The sequence below is a fragment of the Phyllostomus discolor genome, chromosome 3, assembly GCF_004126475.2.
Source record: "Phyllostomus discolor isolate MPI-MPIP mPhyDis1 chromosome 3, mPhyDis1.pri.v3, whole genome shotgun sequence".
In the NCBI taxonomy this organism is placed as follows: Eukaryota; Metazoa; Chordata; class Mammalia; order Chiroptera; family Phyllostomidae; genus Phyllostomus; species Phyllostomus discolor.
In genome coordinates, this window is record NC_040905.2 from 191,435,156 (window position 1) to 191,459,466 (window position 24,311).

Below are 24,311 nucleotides of genomic sequence, written 5' to 3' on the forward strand. Positions count from 1 at the left end.
ACTGAAACCCAAAAAGCTTGGTCGGTTAGCCAAAGACGGGTAAGATTCCCCATGGGGGGAACGGCCTAAACCAGGCACGATCACTTTGGGAGGCCCCCCAAAAGAAGGACTTGGGGGGGCTGCAGCAAAAGGGGGTGATGGACCCTCGCTCCTCAGCTTTGACATAGCCTGAGTTCTCATCGTCTCGGAGAAAATCTCCTTATTGCCTTAGTTCCCGTGCTAAGCCTGAAACAATGACAAGGTGGTGCAGCTCTGTGCTGAAAAGAGCGGATTCCCTGGGTGATCAGGCCTAAGAAAGAACATGTACATTACTGTGAAACCTTCTTTGTTTAGAATGCTCTCAGTTGAATGAGAGGGGTCCAAGGAGGAAGTTTGTTCCTCAAAGTCTTACAGCTCTTTGACCCTGACTCAATAGACCAGCAGAGTTCCTTGTTTTCTATAGTTCCTTACTTCCCCCTGATAAGTACTGTACTTTACCTGAATTATTATGCAAAATGAGCCCAATAAAAGCAGGTATGGATGGTAAATCAGGGCACTCCCCACTAGGGGGGGTGGCCATTTCATCCCTACTTCCCCACAGAAGCTGGTTTGTCTCTGTGCATGTTTTGTTCTCGCGTGTTTTTCGGCGAGCCATCCGCAGCATTCCGTGGTCACTGCTGGCTGGTGACCCACTCGCAACAAGAACGCATGGCCTCCCCTCCCCCTTCCCCTCATTGTGCTCTGCAGCACCACCCTAGGAAACAGCCTATTGGAGTGCTTGGGGAGTGAGTGAGTGGATGGTCAATTTGGGCTTGATTCCCAGGTAATCTGCGTCCTTCACTCAGTTGGAGAAATATCAGTTAGGAACCCCCAAAGTGGTCCCTTGGTATTCTCAAAAAGTTCAATTACCTCCCATGGCCTAGTAATTTCCTGCCAGGCAGAGGAGCATCTGGTCCTGTAAGAATCGAGGCCCACTGAGAGCATCCTGAAGAATGAATGCTTTGAGCAGAATATGGAAGACTGCCATAAATCATACTTAGGCATCATTTTTGTGAATTGAGCAGCAGAGTTGATGAGTGGGGGCAACAGCTTTAGTACCTGCTGTTTTGTTATTTAATCTCTCCTTCCTCTAGACCGCCCTGTAATATATCATTGTAGTGACTTTTTAAAGCAAAAAGCTCCCTTTCTTACCTCTTTGCTCCAAATCCTCTGTTCTTCTTGTGCATAGGAGGTGCGAACTCCAAGGCCTATGCATGCCAAGGATAGTGCAGATGGGAGAAGACGGCTGCTGCCAGAAGAGACTTCAGCGAGTGCTGGGTACTCTGGCAAACTGGAGAGCTTACGGCAAGATCTCCCATCCTACGTGTTCTTTCTACAACGTGACATTGACCTTTCTTCCATTGGGTGTAATAGGTGCTGGCATCCATGGTCCCTTCCCTTGAATGGGGGCAGGCACGGTGGCTGTGGATATAGCAAAAGTTATGCCATCTGCTTTCTGAGGCTGGGTTATAAAAGGTAATGCGGTGCCAGCCTGGGCCATTTGGAATGCGGCCACTATGCCACCAGGAAGCCTAGGTTCCCACAGCAAGGCTCTGTGTAAGTGTTCTGGCCGACAGCCAACAGCCAGCATCCGTCACCAGGCATGGGAGTGAGGAAACTTGGAGATGCCTCCTGCTCCATCCACTGACTACTACCACGCAAGAGCCTCCGAGTGAGACTGCCAACCTCCCTGAGCCTACTCGGTCCCCAGAACTGTGAGAGGCAGTGAAGTGTAGTCGTTGTTTCAAGTCACAGAATGTTAGTTTGATTTGTGATGCAACGCTAGACAACTGGAGCACCCAACAGATCTCATTCATTTCTAAGACCACCTCTTTTCTTAAGTCATTTTACGCCTGAGACTCCACTCCCCCATGTTCACTTATCAAAAACCTACCTGTTGTTTGAGGACCAGCTTGCTACTGCTTCCTTCCCAAAGCCTTTCCTAGTCATCCCATCGAATGGTGATCTGTTCTTTCTCTGTACTCTGGACACTTTGCATAATGTCACTATGATTAGTAAGTCATTTGGGAGACTCCTTTCCCTTACTGTCATTTTTATAAAAGTATTTTAATATGGTTTAAAAAACAGTGCAGGCTTTTGTCAAAACTACCAACAACATAGAAGTCTATTAATTCAGAAAGTGTCTCTCGTCTATCTCGATCTATTGCACCCCAATGCATACCCCCATCCATCTCCTCTCTGAAGGTAACTGCTCTAACAGAGTGCTATGTATTCCTCAAAACCTCTTCTACACCCACACACACAATTCATATAAACAGGATTCCATCTCAGAACTGCTTTGTAAAGGGCTTTTTTCCAGTCGAAGGTGTATTGTAGTTATCTTTCTATGTCAGTTAACACCAATTGACCTCATACTTTTTAATAGCTGTATAGTATTTCCTGTATATTATTTAAGCAACACCTTACTCTAGAAATTTAAGTGTACTCCCATTTTTCCTTATTGAAAACAAGACTGTATTGCTGTTGGATACATATCTAAAAGAAGAATTGCAGTGGTTAATAAAATGTACCTTTTAATTTTTGTTATAAATTCTTAAATTCCTTTTCAGAAAGAGGTAATTATATCCCCATCAATAGTATATGAGAATACTGTGACTTTCTCTGACACTGAATATTATCGAGATTCTACATCTTTGTGAACTAGTTAGAAGAGGAATGAAAGCTCCTGATTTTTTAACTTACAGTTTTGTTATTAGCAAGGTTGAGCTGCATTTCATATTTTGTGAGTCCCTGCATTTCTCCCACTATGGATTTTGTCTGCTATGTTCTTTGCCCATTTTTCTATGGAATTTTTAGTTTCAGTTTTTTTATAGGAGCTTTTTCAATATTATGGATAATAAATGTCTTAGCGCTCAGCTTGTTATAACAAAAGGCCATAGACTGGGTGGCTTATAAACAACATCAATGCATTTCTCACAGTTCTAGAGGTTACAAGTCCAAGGTCAGGGTCCCAGCATGCTTGAGTTCTGGTGAAGGCTCTCTCCTGGTTACAGACTACTGACTTCTCACTGTGTCCTCACATGGTGGAAGGGGCTAGGGGTCTCTCTGGAACCTCTTTTATAGGCACTAATCTCATTCATGTGGTCACCACCCTCATGACCACATACCTCCCAAAGAACCACCTTCTAACATCATCCTTGGGGGTTAGAATTTCAATATATGAATTTTCAGGTGATGTGGGCACCGGCCCGCAGTGTCCATGGCATTATGGATGAGATACGAGACAAATTCACACGGACTACCAAGTTCTATGGAAGAAAAGGGATGGCAGGCTACTCTCTCAAGGGGAGGGTGCCTTGGAGCGGCCTGGCCACTCTCTCAAGAAGAGAGCACGCCGACCCTTTCCTTGACAGGTTTTTATTGGCTTTCAATTTGCACAGGAATACAGGTAAAGCTCATTAATCATTGTCAGGCAGTAAGGATCAAACAATAGATAGCATAAAAAGAACTATGAGGGCTTATTCTGAGTCAGGGTCTCTTAGCTAAAGGGCTACAAAACTTTGGGAAACAAACTCATTTCCTGCTTGGACCCTTGTCATTTAACTGAAAGCATTCTTAGCAAAGCAGGTTTCATAGGATTTTATGTATTCTTTCTTAGGCCTGATTGCCCTAGGAAACCCACCCTTTCCAGCACAGGGCTGCACCGCCATCTATCATTGTTTCGGGCTTAAGTCAGACAGGGGAAGTAAGGCAGCCAAGAGATTAAGAGACCTCTCACAGACAGAATGAGGACTCAGGTTATGTCAAAGCCAAGGAGTGAGGGTCCATCACCCCTTTTTGCTATAGCCCCCCACATCCTTCCCTGGGGCCTGCCTGTGATCGTGCCTGTCTTAGGTTGTTCCCCTCTTGGGGAATCTTACCCGTCATTGGCTGACTGATCAAGCATTGGGGGCCAGGCAGGGTGAAGAAAAAGGAGCAGAAGGAGCACCCCTGCCAGGGAGATAAGCTTTGTCTCCTTAGTGGCTTCTGGTCCGAAGGTTGCTCACTCAGACTTAGCCATGAGGGGGTTACAGCTCCTGAAACTAGGCAGGGCAGTTCCCAACATTCGGGAACACAAACATTGAGACCACAGCAGCAAACCTCTTCTATATTGCTTTGCAAATATTATTTATCTGTTTGTTGGTTGCATTTATTTATGGTACCTTTTGCATCTAGGAGTTTAAAAAGGTTTATGTAATTAATCCTATCCATCTCACTAGAGGGTGTAGTATTTTCCAAAGAAAAGCCTTCCATATTTCCAATATTATATAAATAAATATATGTTTGTGGGGGGCCTCTACCCTCAGGGCCCCCCTGGCCGCCATAGATGAGAATAAGTCTACCAAGACATGATCTGCTTGGGGAGGAAAGGTGGCCAATCTCTCAAACGAGAAGGGCCAGGTGACTGTTCCTCAATGGGCTTTTATTGGGTTCGTTTACACAAGAATTCAGGTAAAGCTCATTAATCATTGCCAGGCAGTAAGGATGAAACAACAGATAAAAAAGAACTCTGAGGGCCTATTTTGAGTCAGGGTCAGATCGCTAAAGAGCTGTTAAATGTTGAGGAACAAACTTACTTCTTGCTTGGACCCTTATCATTTAATTGAGAACATTCTAGACAAAGTAGGTTTCACAGGATTTTACATATTCTTTCTTAGTCCTGATTGCCCAGAGAACCCGCCCTTTCCAGCACAGGGCTGCGCCACCTTCTGTCATTGTTTCAGGCTTAGGTGGAGGAAGGGATGTAAGGCAGCCAAGAGATTAGGAGATTCTCTTGCAGACAATGAGGACTCTGGCTATGTTAAAGCCGAGGGGCGAGGGTCCATCACCCCCTTTTGCTGTAGCCCACAAAGTCCTTCCTTGGGGGTCTCCCATGTGATCGTGCCTGCCTTAGATCATTCCTCCCTTGGGGAATCTTATCCATCATTGGCTAACTGACCAAGCATTGGGGGCCAGGCAGGGTGAAGTAAAAGGAGCAGAAGTGGTGCTCCTGCCAGGGAGATAAGCTTTTGTCTCCTTGGTGGCTTATGGTCTGAGGTCATTCCTCAGCCTTAGCCTTGGTGGAGGTTACACCTTCTGAAACCAGGCAGGGTGGTTCCCAACATATGTTATTCCAGATGTTTTACAGAAAAAGCCAAAATTTAAAAAAGAAATTATCAAATATTTTAGATAACCTTTTCTTTGAGACATTCTTAGGTATTAACAAATCTAAATTCCTAGGAACTTATTGATAAAATTCATTTATTTCTTGAAGAAATATTTATGACACATTCATGGATACCAAACTCTTTTCCAGGCTTTTGAACAAAATGGAACTTGTCTAGTGGAGGTAAGAATATAAGGAATAACTGGCCAAAAAACATCATGTAGCATTTTCATAAATAAAATGAATCAGTCTCTGTGGACCTCTGAGTTTGGATAGTGTGTGGGCTTATTCCTCTCATTACATTTCATCTTTGCTCTAATTCTTTTTCTAAGGTTTTATTTATTTATTTTTAGAGAGGGGAAGGAGGAGAGAAAGAGAAGGGGAAAAACAATCAATGCGTGATTGTCTCTTTCACACCCCCAGCTGGGGACCTGGCACACAACCCAGTCATGTGCCCTGACTGGGAATCGAACCAGTGACTCTTTGGTTCACAGGCCAGCACTCAGTTCACTGAGCCACACTAGCCAGGGCCTTTGCTCTAATTCTTGATTTAAATGTCTTTCCATCTCACTGAAATGTAAACCTCTTAAGGGCAAGGAATGTACCTCATCCATCTCTGAATCCCAGGTATCTGGCTCATTATAATGGCTCAATAACTATCCCTGCATTATAAATTGCCTCTTTCCTTCACAAATGAATATTCGTAGTCCAACCTCCTTTCCTCCCTTCATTACCCCACCACCCCAAAATAAAAACCAACACTAGTTTTATGCTGAAAACAGCTCAAATCCCCAAAGACTGATGTTTGCATATGTGATACTTGATCAAACACACTTATATTTTAAAAATTATTGAATAGCCGTAGATAAAAAAAAATGTCATTCAGAAAAGCAATAGGGGAATGCTATACCCTTCTAAAGACAAATTCTCAGAAAGTATTTTTAGAGAATTTACAAGTCTTCTGAACTTGTAATGAAAATCTAAGTGAAACCATAAACGAAAGCCAGAGTTATCCATTAACACTGGAGAAACATCAGCTTACAAGTGTGGGCAGAAACGAAGAAGCTGCAGAGCTAAGGATTTATGATTCTCACCAGAGTCTTGCTGGGAACAATATTGTCTTGTTCTGTTACACGCCTGAGTTCGGGGAAGCTCTTTCCAGGGGGTTCTAACTGCAGGGCTTAACTGGGTGGCTGAGGTACATTTCCATCTTCTGGAATAGAGACCTGCTCTTGCCTCTCTGGAAATGAATGAACAGTAACAGCCCTTGGTTACAATTAGTTTCCATTCGCTTTTGGAGCATTTCCCAAGGGTGATATGTGAATGCTTGAAGGAGGAAGTTGTGAGGCTGATCTGGAAGCTGGGGCTCCGCTGAGGTAAATGTGCTCTTGTGGGATGTGGCTGCGAGCACAGTATGTGCCCAAATGTAACTAACACAGCAGGAGCACCAAACACCCTCCCTACCCCATTCCCTTTTTAAACTGGAGAACTGTTCTGAGCAGTTATAGACATACTCGTATATAGATGCATTTATATTTATGTTACACAAAATCCTGAAATCATGTGAACAATGAGTCAGGCTTTATCACGGTCATCAGAAAGACTATTATGGCAATGTTTTCTCCCCTCCTCCCCCCTTGGGTGACCAGCACCAAGCCCTCCACCAGAAGCTGGAAATCCTGGAATCCACATGGCAAATTATGCAATACTAGACCACCGGGAAGCATTTCTGGTTGGCTCAGCTGGTGATCCGCTTTTACCCTGCAGCACCAAGATTGATAGACCTTATAATTTTATCCTGGTTAATGCAGATGCTGTTCTTACATAAGTTTTTATTTAAACACACACACACACACACACACACACTCTCTCTCTCTCTCTCTCTCTCTCTCTTTCTCAAAAGAAAAACAAACCTAAGCCTTTCCCAGGTGGTTTGCCTTGATGATAGACACCTCTTGGTGGTGTGATCAGTGCCCTGATCACTGGTAGGAAAAAAACCTCATGATTTCCAAATTTGCAGTAGTTTAATTTCAGTGAATGCTGTGTGTGCTTGTTTACCAGAACGAATGAAAAGGACCAGTAACTTGGCCCCCTCTAAATGACTCCCTTTTATGAGGCTTCTTTGGATATGAGGGAGGATGGGAAAGAGACTCGCTCTTAGAAGGTACAGACCATACATTCAGGAGGGTTAGTTTCTCTCATGCTAATGATGAGGTATAATTTTAAAACATTACATTCGTATGCATACATGGTACACACATACATAATTTGTATATTTGCCAAGCACCGTTACAGAACCTTTGAACCTGGTAGTTCTATTAACCCTTAAAGGGAAAGCTGGAGTTCAGATCACTTTAGCACAATGGAATATGTTCCCTTTCCATTACATTCACCCAGCATCCATGTTTTGGAAAGAGACCTTCAAAAAAGTTAAGTACATTTTTTTTCTGAAGAACTGCCACAGTCTGTTCCATATTTATCTACTTCTGCAGTTTTAATTACAAAATAAGCACTAGCTATTACAAGGAATAACTACAGCAGCCAAAAAGATTTTTATAATCTGAGAGAAATGCTCCCATATTGACTCTGCTAAGAGAAACAACTCCTCTTTCCTTGATTATAAAGAAGGAAGACAGATGGCTTCTTGTTTAAGACTCTAATTTTACTTTCAGCCTCCTCCCTCAGTGAAAAACAAGATGTACTTTGAGGCTTTGAGGGAAAATTTCAAGGGAATGTTTTTTATTCCTGGCTGTATTGAATAATTCAACAAACATTTGAGATTGCTAAGGGAGATAAAAAGGAGAAAATGTTTTCCCCTGTTCTCAGGGAGTTTGCAATCTAATTGTGCAGAAATGGGACTAGAGGCTTTGAAGTTTTATTTTTTCCCTTCTATTTAATGACCTAATGTTGCCGGTAACACACACTGAGGATTCACCACCCCAGCAGTATAACGGACTTTCCAATCAAATTTAAAGAGAACGTAGGGAGAATGCAGAGGAAAAACTAATGATCTCAAGCAGGACTTCTTGAGTGCTTACTGATGTTATTTAATCTTAACAATCTTTCTCGGTCATCCCTATTATTCGTGTTTCACAGAGGAAGAGAATGAGGTTAAGTGATTCATCCAGTCACAGACCTATGAATGACACTGGAACACACCAACTAGGAATTCTTCTATGGCCTTTTCTTTGGCTGTCCCCAGGTTCCTATCTTTATTTGCTTGGGTTCCCTTTCCAAAGCACATTAAAGCCAACTTACTTCTGTGCTATTCCCTCTCCTCCCACTCCCCCGTAGACTTTAGTGATCCTTAAAACTTGTCTTTTATGGTCATGCCTTCTAGAGAGTCTCATTCCCTGGCATTTTTGCAAATTAACCTTTTTTTTCTTTTTTAACTGATTCTGTCTTTGAGACATTCTTCAACAGGATGAAGCATAAAAGGCCTATAACAGTGCTTGGTACCGATCGTTCTCTTATTATTAACCACAGTCTTTAGTTTTACTCCTGTCATCTAATAACTCTTCTCATCTCACACTATTTCCCGAGGACTCCTTTGGGGCTGCAAATTTCTTGAAGGTAGTGACCACGTCTGCTTAACTTGTTGCAACCTTACAGGAACAACGGGGACTCGTAAGAGAGCAGAAACTTGTTTCTTTTGTTCACCTCTTTATTCCCAGTGCCTACAAGTTACTGGAACTTAGTATGCCCTCTGTAAAATTCAAAAGTATGCATGAATTAATATTCTATTATTGTGGACTATCGTCTGTATAAGAAAACTTAGTTCAGATCCAATATGACTCTGAGTTGAGAGACCTGGAAATTTTTATGTCTTTATAGCAATTTTGACCTTGGGGGCACTTCATTAGGCTCTTGGTTCCCTTCAAGGCTCAGTTTTCTCAACAGAAAAATGGGGCCGGCAGCAACAGATGCTTGTTTCTCCTGGTATTCTATCCCACATTCCTTCTTCGGGGAAGGTTTATTGTGAGCGCTTTCCTCTGGATAAAAAGCTGCCGTCGGAGCAGTAAGAAGCCATCGGGGACCTCGCGTTGCGCTCCTAGCGGGGACAGCGAGCAACTCCGCGTGCCTCGCGTGTGTCTCCCGGGTCCGGAAACAACCCGGCCCCATTTACTCTGAGAGCCCGCCCAGCCCTCGGGCGTCTCAGTCCCGGGCGCCCTTCTCGCCCCGAGGCAGCGCTCGGCCTCGGTGCCACCGCTAAAAGGGATCGGCACCGCGCAGGCTCCGACGCGCGCCAAAGGGCCCGGCCTCGTTTTGGCCGCCGCCGCTCGGCCGCCCGCGCGGCGCTGCACTGGGGGCGGGGAGTCTGATGGGAGACGCGCGAGGCGCTGAGGAGGCGGCGGCCCGGGAGAGGGAGCGGGAGAGGGACTGGGCGCGGGAGGCGGGAGGCGGGGGACAGGGGGAGGCGCCGCCGCCGCCCGCCCCTTTCCGCCGGAGAGCAGCTGCAGCAGCAGGAGCGGAGCCGGAGCCGCGCAGCCGCCGCCGCCACCGCCGCCGCCGTGGGATGTGGCCGGCGTCCACCTCGAGCCGCGCCGCCTCCTGAGTGCCCGCCGCCGTCCGAGCCGCTGCCGCCACCGCCGAGCCGTGCGGGGCCAGGCCGCGCCCTCCCCGGGCGCCCGCCGGCTCGCATGCCGAGGGGCTCCGGGGCGTAGCTGCGCGCCCGGCGCCGCCTCCGGGCTCCCCCGGCCCCGCCATGGGCTGCTGCAGCTCCGCCTCCTCCGCCGCGCAGGTGAGGGGCTCCCGCCTCCCGGCCGCCCTCCCGGATGCCTCCCCCGCGCCGCCGCGGCGCCCGCAGCCTCTCGCGGTCCGCGTTCCTCCCTCCAGCCCACCTGCGCTCCGGAGCCCCTGTCTCTGCCGCGCGCCTGTCCCGCAGATGCCCCCCGCGGGCTCCCCGGCTGCCAGCCCGCAGGGCGCCCTCAGCCCCGGGTGTCCCCTTCCCCACGGGGCCTCCTCCTCCCAGTCACACCTGAGCGGCCCGCCCCGCCCGCCTGCAGGTAGAGGCTACACTGGCGCCTCCTCTCTGCCCCAGGTGGCAGCCCCCTTCCCTCGTCTTCCGGGCCTGGCTCCTCTGCGCCCAGCTCGGTGGAGTCCCCTCGCTCCCCACCCGCCGACTCTTTTCTGTGCTCCCAGGAGGGCTGCCCCTACTCGGGGCTCTTCACCCCTCTTCCACCTTTTTCCAGTTTCTGCTCCATTAGATGTCCCTTTTCTCTTGCTCGCCGCCCCCCAGACGGGTTCAGGTGTTTAGGCTGGTCCGGGAGCCCTTCCACGGCCCGCTTCCCAGACCCCATTCGCCTGTCTCCCACCGCATCCCCCCTTTGTGCCTTGACCCCAGGCCCCGCGGCCTCTTTGCACACTGAGGCCCCTGCGGGAGCGCCGGGACCGGGCAGGGAAGGAGATTGGGCACCTGGTGGGTGACGGGAGCGTTACGGAAACTCCCTCTTTGTTGCCAGTGTAACAGGAGGAAGAGGTGCCGAATTTAGTTTTCTGTGGGCACTGGCTGAGTCTTGTCGCTGAGGGCTGAGATGCAGAGATTTCTCCTAGCTTCTACCCTGCCCCCATCCAAATTTTGCCAACCTCCCTCTCTTCTTGCGGATCGGAGCCCTTAACCTGGGTGGAAATGTTTAGACGACTGTATAAGGATCAAATGTAATAGGACTTGACTGCTAGCCACTAATAACTGAGAGGACCTGTTTGTAAATTACCCAATTTAGTGGATTAGTGAGTGTATTTACAAATACGATAAAAAGCAATCAGGAATACTGCATCAAACTGTCTGGTGGGGGTGCATGAAAAATAGGCTCTGACAACGCCTGGGATGTAATCTCACAGTTTCATTAGCGCAGAATTTAACTGTGGTCTTTGATTTGTTTGTTTTAGGGGGAGACAAGGGCTCTTGTTTTTAGAAATGAAGGCTGGTCGGTCCTTAGTGAAGAGAAATTCTAGTTTGGGAGAAAAAAAAATTCCTCCAGAGATCTAGCATCTGTGATAATGCCAGAGTGTTTTGCTGCTGCTAAATGACTATATATAACTCAGTTTTAAATAACCTGCATACTTGTTCTGAAAATCTGAGATCTGTTAGAAAATGACTAGAATTGCAGATGAATGGAGGACATTTATGCCTTATCAACTATCCATCCTATTTTTCCAGTTCTTTTCTTTCTTTTCCTTCCCCTCCCTCCTTCCTTCCTTCCTTCCTCCCTCCCTTCCTTCCTTTCTTCCTTCCTTCCTTCTCTCCTCCCCTCCCTCCCTCCCTCCCTCCTTTCATGTTTGCTTACCCATAGGTTTTTTCCCCCCCTACTAGGATCATAGGCTGATTGGTTTAGTTAAACCTTCTTATATTGTTAAAATAACAAAGAAAACTCTGTGTAGTGGGTAGACCATGGTTTTCATATTAACAAATAAAGGTGTGAAATTACACAATACCTTTCAACTGGGTGGGGATTCTTGGGTGGAGGGGCAATCAAGTTGGGTGTTATTCATCAAATATTTACTTAAATGTTATTGTCACCAAAAAGGTATCTTTTATATTTCCTTCCTTATAGGAACTGGGTAGTTTTACATCCTCTTTTGATGGTAAAATACCTTTAAGACAGGACAGTATTGATAGTTTATGGATAGCTTGTTCGGTCCCTGAACAATAAAATTAGGGAGGGATGGATGCTGCACCAAAGCTGTTCTAATAACAGGTAGTGAGTGAGTCTTGGCATTTGTCTAGCTTCCTATCATACTTTTCAGAATGCTGTCACATACATTCTCTTTGCTTTTTCCTCCTCCCGGAGACCTGTTTCCTTAATGCCATGTTCTGCAGACAAGACACGTGTCATGCACCCCAAGGGGTGCATTTTTTTTTCTGTGAATTCCTGTAACCAACCAGCCCCTGTCACATGTCTTTAAGTTCAGCTTTAGGGACTTGTTTTGTTCAGTGGAGCAGTGAGGAGCAGGTTTTGTGCCAAAGAGATCATTTTTCCCCCTTATTTGAGATTTTGGCATCATTCTTCATTTGTGAAATATTACCAGTCTGCTGACTTTTTAATGCTCCTTTCAGGGGCATCACCAGCTTTAGAATAATACTGCATCTGAACAAAATAGGGAAGCAAGATGAAATCTCAGTTTGCAGCCTCCGCACCACTTTGAACCTCTCTGAGGAGCCTCTATTATAGTCTCAGGCAGAATGTTTCTTTCATCCCTTCTGCTGGATTGTAAGCTTCTTGAGTAGAGGAATTACTTTTGTTTTCTGTATCTTTGTATCCACTGCAGTACCCTCTGTACCTTGTACGTAAAAGTTGCTCAGCAATAGTCAATGAACAGAATTGTATACACATATTTGAACATGTAGCAGCCAAGTAACATTGAATATGAATTCAGCCCTGGTCTCAAGTGTTGTTTCACTTTCATGGGCTGGTTGACTGATTCATCCAGGCATCCTTTTCTAAGCTCAGATATGAGCTGTTTAACTTGAAACTCACCTTATCTTAGTGGTAGTATCAGTTCGCAAAATTGAGCAAGTTTTTCCTTTTCTCCTGGGTGTTTTGCGCAATGCTTATATTTCAGTTGGAACAGTGGCTATACCATCTTGAAAGAGCTTGTCTGCAAGCGCTAATGATAACCTGCGAGGCACATCAAAACACTGTGCTCCGAGGTAATCTGCATTTCAACTTAGCTTTCTCAGTGGTGTTGTCAACAAAGTAAAGCCCTGGCAGGTTTTATCAATGTAAATATAGCGTGTGTTTTTTTCTTTTCCTAGGAGAGATTCGCTTTTGAAATACATTTGTTTTTGCTCATCTCCTGCTTTGTTTTAGACTCTCTTAAGAGAGTTTATGGTCTTCCAAACCGTTTCATCTTTTGTAGTCTGTCCTGGCATTATTTTCATATTCTTGGTAGTATCTAGATATCACAGTTTGTCACCAAAATAATTATCCTATTTTCAGATTTAGATCAAAGGAAAGTGTCACATTCTATACTAACTTGTATTTCATTGCCGAAGGAGTAAATTATTGGCAAAATAATTTGTGCTGTATTCGGTATGTACACCTAAGAATCTTAAGTGTGTCTAATAAGTCAGGGGTCTTTTTTTTTTTAAGAGTTTATTTATTTATTTTTAGACAGAAGGGAAGGGAGGGAGAAAGAGAGGGAGAGAAACATCAATGTGTGGTTGCCTCTCACGTGGCCCTCACTGGGGACCTGGCAACCCAGGCATGTGCCCTGACTGGGAATCAAACCTTGACTCTTTGGTTCAAAGCCCACACTCAATCCACTGAGCTACACCAGCAAAGGCTAATAAGTCAGGGCTCTTATAAGACTCTTAATTATGCTTTGTTTTCTTTTTAGTGACCATTGCAAGTTATTTGCTAATATTAGTACTTGCTCAAAACATGCCAACATATGATAGTTTTGACCTAAATATCTCTTTGAAGGGAACATAAAAGTGACACAGTCTTCTTGTTTTTTTTCAGCATTAATCCTCCCTAAGACTCCTAAAATTTATTCCCAACTCTCCATAATTCGTTTGTTCTCTTATAACCTGACATAATTTCTACTCTTATAATGTTAAACTTCAAAGTTCACTTGTAAATCTTCAGAATTATTAAATGTTCTTTCCCATTGACAGACCAGTTGGAACGAAGGAAGCTTTTGAAAGATTACTTAGCAAATTGCCCTAAGTCTTTCTTGTTAATGGCTAGATGATTATTTCTCACAGCAGTGCTTTGGAGGCCCAGAGATTTTGCAAGTACTCTGAAGTCCTCTGTCCTTCAGTTCTAACCTTAGAAATTGTGAAAAAGATGGAGGACAATCTTTGATTGAACAGACTGCCTCTCTCTGTCTGACTTTAGGAGAAATTGTACTTGTCTACTGTCTTGTCCCAAGGTTTTCACATGGAGAGCTATATATTTAACCGTCTCTTTAAAGGTTCCATATCTTGTCTTGGGAGTAATGAAAAACAATCAAGTGGTTCACAAATACTGGTTAACTTTTGAATATGCTAACTGTTTTTAATAATACTGTAGTCTTCCATCTGCTTTGTGGAATTTGAAGCCAGATGATCAAAATGAAATTGGAAGAGTGTGGCTTGAATTACTAGCAGAAACTAAGTTTTTCCCTTGAAGTACGTCCAGCAGAGTAGATTGGCTCTAACTGGAAAGACAGAGTCATAGCACGAAGACAGTTTTGTTTGGTTGTTTTTTTTTTTTTTTTACTTTTTCAGAATACTGCTGGTAGCAGAGAAGATCAACCCTCAAAATAAGTAAATGAAAGTTAGTGTTAAAATTGTCTGGAAACAATGTACAAATGTATTACTCTTTTTCACAGACCGTTTTCATATTTTAATTTCTACAGTAACTCTGAAGTTGATTTTACTGCCATTTTTATAGCTCAGGAAATCGAGACTTGGAGATTGGGAAACTTGGCTGAAGTCACAGAGCTTCTGAGGGATCCAGACTCCAACTCAGGTCTTTGAATCTGAGCACTGTGCCGCGCTTTGTGTTCATGTGCATGCTTCCGAGCTATTAAATTGCAGCTCCCTTTATCTTTAGATAGGGTCCACTCAATAGAATTTTGGATGAAGGAACTTCCGAGTTAAATTCATGCAACTATTGTGAACTTCTGCAGTTACTTACTACCTAGGGAGCAACATAGTAAAAGTAGTTTAGTTAGAATGTTCCCAGGCTTAACAAATACTATCAAATCCTCTTTGATGTGTTAATTCTATCATTAAAAATGTTACTGACTGCGAGGAAGATAATTACTTATAAAAATATATTCTATATTCTGCTACTGGTGATTGGTTAATAGCTGTTTTCTATTGCCACCCCCTCGACATCATGGGAAAAAAATATTAATTTGATAACGTTGGCTCAGATTTTTGGAATTCTGGGGGGTATTAGAGAAGAACTTGCCCTGCTACCTCACTTTTCTGTTAAGCTAAACTAGACTTGAAGAGATATGAAGTAGTTGAGGCAGCGAGCTAGATACTGTATGAGGCAGCAAGTACTAGCAACCTGGTTACTGTCTTACTCTTGATTTTTCTGTAGTACTGTTAATACTTAATGTCTTAGGCCTTCTCATCTTTGCATTTTTGGCTCCACATTGGCAACACTTGGGAACTCTAAAAACACTGATGCCAATGTCCCACTCCCAGAGGTTCTCATTTCATTGTCCAGGAGTGCTGCCTGGGCATCAGAATTTCTTCCAGTTCCCCTGGTGTAGAAACTGGAAACCTGAATCACGTAGGGAGCTTGCCTTTCATTAGCTCCTATCTAGTCGTGGCATCTCGACTCTTTAACCTGAACAGCACTGCCAGCACTCCATTCCAAGCCTCCGTCCTCTCTGGCCAGAACCTTGCTTACAGGTTCTATTCATTCATGTTCCCTTCTAATTTTTCTTTATACTGCCGTCTTAGTGATCTTTTAAAAATACAGAACTGATTGTGACCTTCTCCTAGTTGCAACTCTTGAGTGGTTTTTGATTGCTCTTGGGACAAAGGCCAGAATCCCAGACCCTAGCCAGCAAGTCCCTGTGTGGGTTGTTCTCTGTCCCTCTCCAGCATCATCTCATGCCACATTTCTCAGTCTTCATGTTTTAACTTCACAGATTCCTCCCTCAGTGGTGTTCCTTCTTTCAGGGCGTTCGCACATGCTGTTCATTTGTCTGGAAGGCCCTGTGCTTTTCTCCCTGCCTTTGGCCACTTAACCCTTTAAGTTCCAGCCTGAAGTTGCTGCTTTGGAAAGACTGCCTTGGCCATTCAATCCAGGCCATGTTTCCTCCTGAAACTCTCAACCACGGCCTTATGTGTTTTCTACTTGAGTAGTTAAAGCTATAAGCAAATAATTGCACAGTTAATGTTAATGTCTAAACAAGGAGTTGGCAAAACTCTATAGCCCATTGGCCAAATCTGGTCAGCTACCTGTTTTTGTATGGCTTGCAAGCTTAGAATGCTAAAAATGGTATCTATATTTTTTAAATGGTTGAAAAAAATCAAAAGAACACTATTGCATGAGAAGTTTATTTCATAAAAATTATATTCAATTTGAATTTTATTGTCTACAAATAAAGTGTTTACTGGGACATATACATTCATTTATATATAAGGGGGGACTGCCCCCCCCCCAATGGAATTATTTTCTGGAGGCCAGGCCTCTTGTAGTACAGGCTTCCCCCAGTAGGTGAGTGCTCTAGGAGCCCATCTGTATCAGTGCACCAGCTTGTGAGAGGCTGTATGCAGCTTCAGTGAATTTTTGGGGGGACTTTCAATGAGTTTGCCCACTTCTTGATGGGTGATTTACGAGCACACCTGCCCACACTGTGCTGAACGTTCAGCAGTTTTTGACCAAAAAACGGCATGACCCCAGTGCCCCACGCTCCGTACTCATTGGATGTCACCCCTAGTGACTTTTTTTGTCTTCCTGGATGAAAAAGTCCTCAAAAGGAAATATTTTGCCGATGTGGAAGAGGTGAAACAAAAAACAGCAGAAGCTCTAAAAGGCATCAAAATCAAGTTCAAAAACTGGTTTCAGCAGTGGAAAAATGTCTCAATAGGTGTATTGCATCAGATGGTGACTACTTTGGTACTTTGAAGGTGACTAAAGCTTAAACATGTAACAATAAATACACGATTTTTTATAAGTATATTCCGGGGGGGTTTGGGCTTCCCCTGGTATTGTCTGTAGCTGCTTTTATGCTACAAAGGCAGAGCCGAGTAGTTAGTTGTGGGAGAGCCCTTATCACCTACAAGCATAACTATTTACGGAAGAAGTTTGCTGACCCCTGGTCTTCTAGACGCAGCTGGTAATGATGGGCCACATCTGCTTTGTTCATTGCTGCTATTCTCTGGGCGTATCTGGTATATGAGTGCTCATGCAGTGTTTGAATAAATTCACATCTAGGGATGGATGCGGATGAACTTTTATCTTAGCAATTCTGCTGTTTTAAAATTTGATACAAAATTTTTTTTGTAGGAAAAATATTTTAGAAGGATCTGAACAGAATTTTTAGCAGCAATCTTAAGCAGCTTCTATGTTGCCGGTGTGTGATGAAGCAGCAGGTATGCTTTCTGAGGTGTTAGTTACCAGGTCAAGGTGGATGGGAGAAAACTAGTCCACTCCCATAATGGGCCCTTTGGATTTATAGTGCTGGTGTTTTTATAGCAGGTGCAGATTGATGGAACTTTATGTGTAGTGTTATAAAGAAAAAGTGTTTAAGCTCAGGAAAAGCTTCACTCGTTAAAGAGGCATTGTTACCTCTACTGCAGGAATTCACTCCATGAAAATGGTTCAAGTTTTCTGGCATGATGATATTTCTTCCCTTTTAGTACTTTTTGTTTTCTCATTTATTTGGAATATAGCGTAGCATAATGTTCCAATACGTTGTATCAAACAGTACTTTCTTAAGAGGTGATTTTTGAAAGAGATTTGCATTTTTTAGAATGTTTAAATATACTCTGGGGTAGGATGTGTTAGTTTTTTTCCCCTCTTGGCGGACTTCTCTGTGATTTCTTATCAGTCGTATTACAGGGTTTATTTAACAGATATTTAATTGTTACTTTATTTTTTTGGTAAAAATAATATTATTCTTACTTTTAGCTACTCTCTGCAACATCCCACAGCGAAATACTTAGACATTAATTTAGTCAGGAAACTCTTGAAAGTTATCTTTATTATAATTTTTAAGGTTGCCAGACAGATATTCTGAAAATTGTTAAACAGAAGTATTTGATTCCTGGATATATTTTTATAATGTAAAATAAGGAAAATAGCAAAAAGATGGAAAAATTGAAAATAGGTGGTTACTTAAGACATTCCAGTAGCAGTAAAGGTGTTAAAGCTTGCTTTTTTTTCTTTTGGTAGAACTGTAATGTTATAAGATTTTGTTCACTATGAACCACTTAGGATGAATTCTTCTGTAAGAAAGAAAACAAAACCCCTTAAATCTAAATAGCTGGAACTTTAAGGAAAATGTATTACTTCATATATGTTGGAGGTAGGGTGAGTTCCAGGTTGGTTAGTTCAGTGGCTTGGTGATGTCAACAAGGACCTGAGTTCTCTTTTTGTCACTTGGAGGTAGGTAGCTGTTCCTCCCTTAGCTCTCGTCATGATCCCATTGGGTTCTTCCATGCTATCTTTCGCTGAGCTGACAAACTCCAGTGGTTTTCCTTTAACTGGAGCTAGGGAGGGCTGCGTACTCATCCCTGAAACAGTTTCTATCGAGGGGGAGGCAAAGGACCTCCTGACTGCCTTAGCCAAACCAGGATTGTCCTTTGAGTCCTGTGGAGGGTAGAGCAACACGGGAACAAAACTAGGATCTGGTGACTGGGTAGGCGGCCAATAGTATCTGCTACATAGTTCTGCCATTTTCTGCTTTAAATCACACTTCTGTAGTGTTCCCTAGCATTTTGCTGATAGCTCCATTATAACACTTGTCACAGTTCGTAGTTGAAAGTCACACAATTATCTTCCTGTTCCCCCTGTGATACTGCTCCAGCCACTGCTGAGCCCTTTCTCTTTCCCCTACCGCCTCTTCCCTTCTCAGGCACGGGTGGCTTCAGGATAAAGAGGAGCATTTAAGGTTGGGATAATGGTTAAGTGGCTAATTAGTATTCCCACACACAGTGGGTCCCAAGAGAACCTTGAGGGGGTCAGTATAACCTTTTCCTCTGGTTCCCTCAGTCCGCCCCCTTTTTTTTTTTTTTTAGGAAAGTCCTCTTCTGACTTTTCCCTTCTGTGTGTATTTATCTTTGTTTGATTGTCATTTTTTCCTTTCATTTTTCCCTTCTTTTCCTTAAAATGTTCTTTTTCCTTCCGTTTTGTCCCACCCTATCTGATACACTTAAGGAGCCATAAACTGCTGAGTGGAATGTACCAGAAGAGAGAAAGCAAAAGAGAGTGCTTTTTTTTTAACCCTCTTCTCATTTATTTTTTTATGTGAGCAATAATAAAGCTGAAGATTCACATCGCCATTTAGAATATCTACAATATAAAGAGCTGTCGGTATAAAAATTGCATTTCTGCAACAAATAGCTAGTTTACGGAAGTGGAAATAGTAAGCTAGTATTTAAATATGTTCAGTCTTGCTGATAACCAGATTAACTCAATTTGAACCACTAAGAGACCCTTTTACATCTGTAACTTTGGTAAAAGTTAACAGAAGGATATTAATTGCTCATGTGGTTTTGACTCAAGTATCCTTTATTGATTTGCTGGATAGATTGGAATGACCCTGTCAGGCTGCTGTCAGCACACATTGAACGCCATAAAAAGTTAGCACCCTTTAGTAATCCCAAAGTGTAGCTATTCCATATGCAAGAGTCTTTCCATATGGCATTACTTGTAATAGCAAAAAAGTTTAATTTTAAACATAATTGTTCCTGGTGTAAAATTTCTTAAAATAAAATTTAATTGAATTTAGCCTATTATATGTGTCTCATTTCGCCATCATCCACAACTGAATGATCCCCCCTTAATGGACCTGCTGTCCTAACAAGAAGTTCATTCCCCACTGCTGCTCTAAAGGGCTCCTGGAATTCAGAGAATTGAACACTATCTTGTACTGTTGTACTGGCAAGAGCTTGGGCTGTATAGCCAGACTCAAAGGTTTTGAACCTCAGCTCTGTCACCAGTTGGGTTATTTGGGCCAAATCCATTAACCTATGGTGCCTCAGTTTCCCCAGCTGTAAAATGGGAACAATGATAAAACCTACCTCATAGGCTTGTAGCACACTGCATAACCCATGAAGATATCTCAGACATTACCATATTAATATAAACTAAATCTTTTGGATGTCCTTATATTCATTAATCCTACCTCCATCCCCCCAAAAATCCCATGTTTGGGATTTGGAAAAGGGACCCTGACTTTTAAATTGTGTCAGGAAGATGAATGCCATGGGTGAAATGAATAGCAATAATAAGAGCAGGCTAAATTAGATGGTTAGGAGTTCAGGGAATGGAGAAACCAAGAAGGATGGACTAGTTGGTGAGCAGCCTTCATGGAAATGACCCTTGATCTGGCCTTGAAGTACGGGGTTTAGAAAGAGTAGGGTAGCGAGGCTTTAGTGGAAACCAGGGAGAAGAGAACATATACCAGTAAAAGGAACAGTTAGAGCAAAGGCAAGGAAGCCTTTAACTTACTGTCAGTTTCAAAGGTAGCCAGAGTAGAGAGAAGTTATTACATGTAGAGAAGGCATGAATATTTGAAGGGGAGGGAAATAGGCTGATGTGGAGGGTGTTTCAGGATGATTTAAGGGAGATTCATCTGACAGTATTGTCTGTGCGGGAAGTGGTAAGAGAAGTGACCTGGGGAGTTCACTGACTGGAACCAAATAGTGTAAATGAGAAACAGAAGAGACATTATGGAGTTGAAATAGGACGGGCTTTTCTGAGTCTGGATATGTGGGATGAGGAGAGGGATAAAACCAGTTTAGAATGTCATAGAATTGGAGAAAGGTATTATAATTGACAGACACAGAAGTTGAGATGGAGACTAGTATCTGGGAAGGAGAAGATGAATTCAGTTTTGTAGAGACTGAGTTTGAGGGGATCTTGACATTAATGTCTCCATGCAACAATTTCCCATAGGCACTTGAAGACCGAGTACTAGATTTCAGAAAATGCTTTGGGTTATGTGCATGGAGGACATGGTTTTGAGGATGGGTGGTCCCTGAGGCAAAAGACAGGGCATGAAATAATGAGAACAGACAACTGGGGAATGAGTGCAGGGAACAGTGGTGACCAGTAGGGCTTCCCTGCACTCACTTCTCTACTTGTCTGCTCTTACATAATTCCATTTTATTCTAGTAACTCACATGGGTGCCGGCGTCATCCCCATTTTACAGATTAGGAAACAGGCTCCAAAAGTGTCTCTAGCTTGCCCAAACTCCCCCAATTAGGGTAAAGCCAGGATAGTTGCAAGTCTGTCATTTCCTGCTACCCTGCAATTTCCCTCTCTCTGCTGTACTGAGAGGTACTACATTTAAGTAGCATATTGAATATGCCTAGATAATCACTTCTCTGTCACTTAAATTAAGAGATTGTGGTTGTAGCATTTACTGTCACTTCAAAGAGTGTATGTGTGAGTGCATGTGGGTATTGTATAGGGGGTTGTTGGTTTTAAATCAGTGCACTTCAAACTCGAGGTCAAAGTGTGGACATTTGGAGCAGAGTCCGTGTAAGTAATGGTTATAAACTTCAGACTCGGGGGACCCTCAACCGCTGTGCATGTCCTCTTGGGCCTTTCTGCATTTTCTTCTAAGAACTGCAGTTTGAACCAGTCTATCATGGCGGTGAGTTTACTCATTGTGACTAGCGTTGTGTCCTTTCCCCTTAACTCAAGTTTCTTGAGACTACAGTTTTAAGTAAAGAATGTATGCGTATATTTAGTCAGTTTTGGAGATCCATGGTCTCTGAAAGGGTTAATATAATTGATACTAACATCATTGAATAATGAATACCAACAAGGCTCTGGAGGGCTGTTAGGGAAGGGAAGGGTGAAGGAAATGGCCACAGTGAAGCTGACTGGCACGAATGATTAGCACGCACATTAGGATTAACTAGGAAGGCAGAGGTTTTTGACCACCCGGGAAAAAAATGGATTTTTTTTTTAAACTGCACTTTAAAAATTCAGCATATTTATAAGCACTTTATTCCTTGCTTGTTAGGCCCTGAAGCTTTTTCACATCCCTTCTGCATGTGATTCTGTGTTTTCGTGACAATTCTAAAAACATCGAGTGTTGTAAAAACAGTCTAAAGGCATCAACTTTTAAGTCTAGCATATTAAATATATTTTGAAACTAGCCATGCATTTACATCAAGAAAAACATTTTGGATTTCAGTTATGAAGGACTAGAAAGAATACTTTCATAAGACACTTCCTTTTAAAATTGAATGCAATACTAGTTTTGATGATAGTTTTTAAAAGTCTACAGTTGATTCTGAGAAAGTAAGCCAAGGTCAAGTGGAGACACGTGCTTCTGTTGTAGTGACCAAGAAACAGAAGCAGGGGGCCTCCAGGGGGGTGGGGGGGGGGGGTTGGCAGGAACAGTTCCCTGGGACCTGCTGCTCACCAGGCTCTGTACTCAGGGGTGGTGGTCTACATGCCATCCTGTTTAAGAGTACAGATGTTCTTATGTAAGATACCTGAATCAGTTTCCCCAAGGAGGTACTCCCAAAGCGCCAGGACTCCCCTCCAGGATGGTCCTCCAAAAAGAGTCTGGGCTCAAGAAAAAGGTGAGAAGTTCCTGCTCATTCCATACCAGTTTCCCGACACCTCGCACTCACCTCCCTTCCTCTTCCAATTTGTAGGGTCACCCTGCCCACTAGCATAGTGAGGGTTCTGCTCCTTACCCTGACCTCCGGGAAACCAATTTAACTTTGCTTAACTGGGCTTCATTGAATTTAAGTTGTCCTTAACTTTTTTTCATTGTATCTTGAACTGTTCTGCAGAGCACATTTTGAGACACAGTGCTTAATATACTCAATTCCATTATTTTAAGCGACAGCAAAAGTGAGTGTGGCAGCAACGCGAATGTTACTGGACCAGGTCACCTGTGGGCAGGAAGCACCGTGCAGACCTGAAACAGCACTTCAGCGTGTTCTTGAACACGTTGGCAAAATGATGTCAATAAATGTCAGGTCGCTTGAGTATATTGTGATCATTTAAAAATGTTTTGTGAACTGTTTCTCAGATTAACAGTTTTGAGGTCTCCACGAAGTCAGGGCAGAGTAAGAGGTTTACAAAAGGATCCTTCTCATTTGAAACTTCAGAATCTGAACTGCTGGGAGGGCAGCTGGGCCAGCAGTGAGTGGGAACCAGCCATCTGTGTTGGGGGGGCGTTTTCCTCCTTCCTCTGGGTCTGCGGTGGAGACACTAGGGGCACTTGTGTTACTGCTTAGCTCTCCAAGTGGCCATTCAGAGGTGGGACCTGCTGAATGAATGCCGACTGTCTTTTGTTGGAGAAAGAATCAAGGACAGAGATGATGTTATTTGGGCTAAGCAAATAATAGATCCCCAAGAAAGGTTTATTGAATAAATGTGGGGGATGGGGTATTCAGAGACTAAAATTTTAGTTTATAATGCTAATGATACTTGTCAAAATGGCTGTTTTGAAACAAAATGTGTCAATGGAGAGCAATAGGGGTGAACCTGAAAGTTAAAATTAGTGACTCTTCCAAATGTTTTAAGTGCATACTGCTGCTTTTGAACCTGACCTTGAGGCGGTAGGAGGGCACTGCTAAGAAAAAAGTACAAGAATCAAGAATGTTGACAGAATAAAGAGAAAAGTGTTGGCCCATTGCATGCTTTGGTTCAGTTCATCAGGCTGCGAAGTACTGGATTCCTCCAGAATGAGGCTTTCCCTCCAGAAGTCTGCACTCTGTTAGGGAGACAGTGCGGAGGGGAGGAGGGGCTTCCACAGAGTGTCAGAGCACACCTGGATCTCTTTCTTAAAGAGCCAAAACTTATACTGGTTTACAGTGTATTAAGCGCTGGTGATTTCTTGGTAGATGCTCAACTAATTTTTAAAACTAAGCTGAAAATAAAGAAACGCCCTAAAGGAACATAGACGTTATTTTGGAGGTGTGATCTGTGTCTATATTTACCTGATGAGGATGGAGTTCAGTAAACTGTAGGGTAAATATACTGTATCTGTAGGCATGACAGTATTTTATTATACCAAGTGAAAGAAAAAAATACTGTCCTTGAGTAGAAACTGATAAAGTTTCAGGAGCCTATAGACAAAGCATATTGACTGTTGAGGCAGTCCCATAGAAAGGGTAGTACCTGTGCTATGTTTAATTTTTTTTTATGTTGAAATGACCACCATTTAAGCAATGTAATTAAGCATTTAAGGTGTAATTTTTGTTCTTTAATGACACAAAATTCTAGAAACTTTAAAGCAGAGCAAGTCAAAAGTATTCTTTTGTTGTTCACAAATGTCTGGTGGCTCTCTTGCTACTCATCTGCCTCTGTGGACTGAGTCACAGGTCTCTGCTTTTTCACCCTGTCAGGAAGCCCAGGTGCTCTTGTCATGCTCCCAGAGTCTCATACCTGACTGGGTACTGTGACCTGTTTAATGTCCTATGGCTACTGAACCACAGGGTCCTAGGTGATTATTTACTTCTTCTCTGACTGCTACATCAGACCACCTCCT

The 24,311-nt window shown here is 43.3% G+C and overlaps 1 protein-coding gene across 3 annotated transcripts in view; it reads left to right on the forward strand.

Moving 5' to 3' along the window:
* The first annotated feature begins 9,728 nt into the window (after positions 1-9,728).
* The window catches only part of SLC44A1 (solute carrier family 44 member 1), a 171,879-nt gene continuing 157,296 nt past the window's right edge, over positions 9,729-24,311 (forward strand). For all 3 annotated transcript variants that reach the window (XM_036021993.1, XM_028506228.2, XM_036021992.1), the window contains exon 1: positions 9,729-9,905. In XM_036021993.1, the coding sequence (XP_035877886.1) occupies positions 9,870-9,905 (36 nt within the window). In that variant the 5' untranslated portion in view covers positions 9,729-9,869. The remainder of the gene's footprint in view (positions 9,906-24,311) is intronic.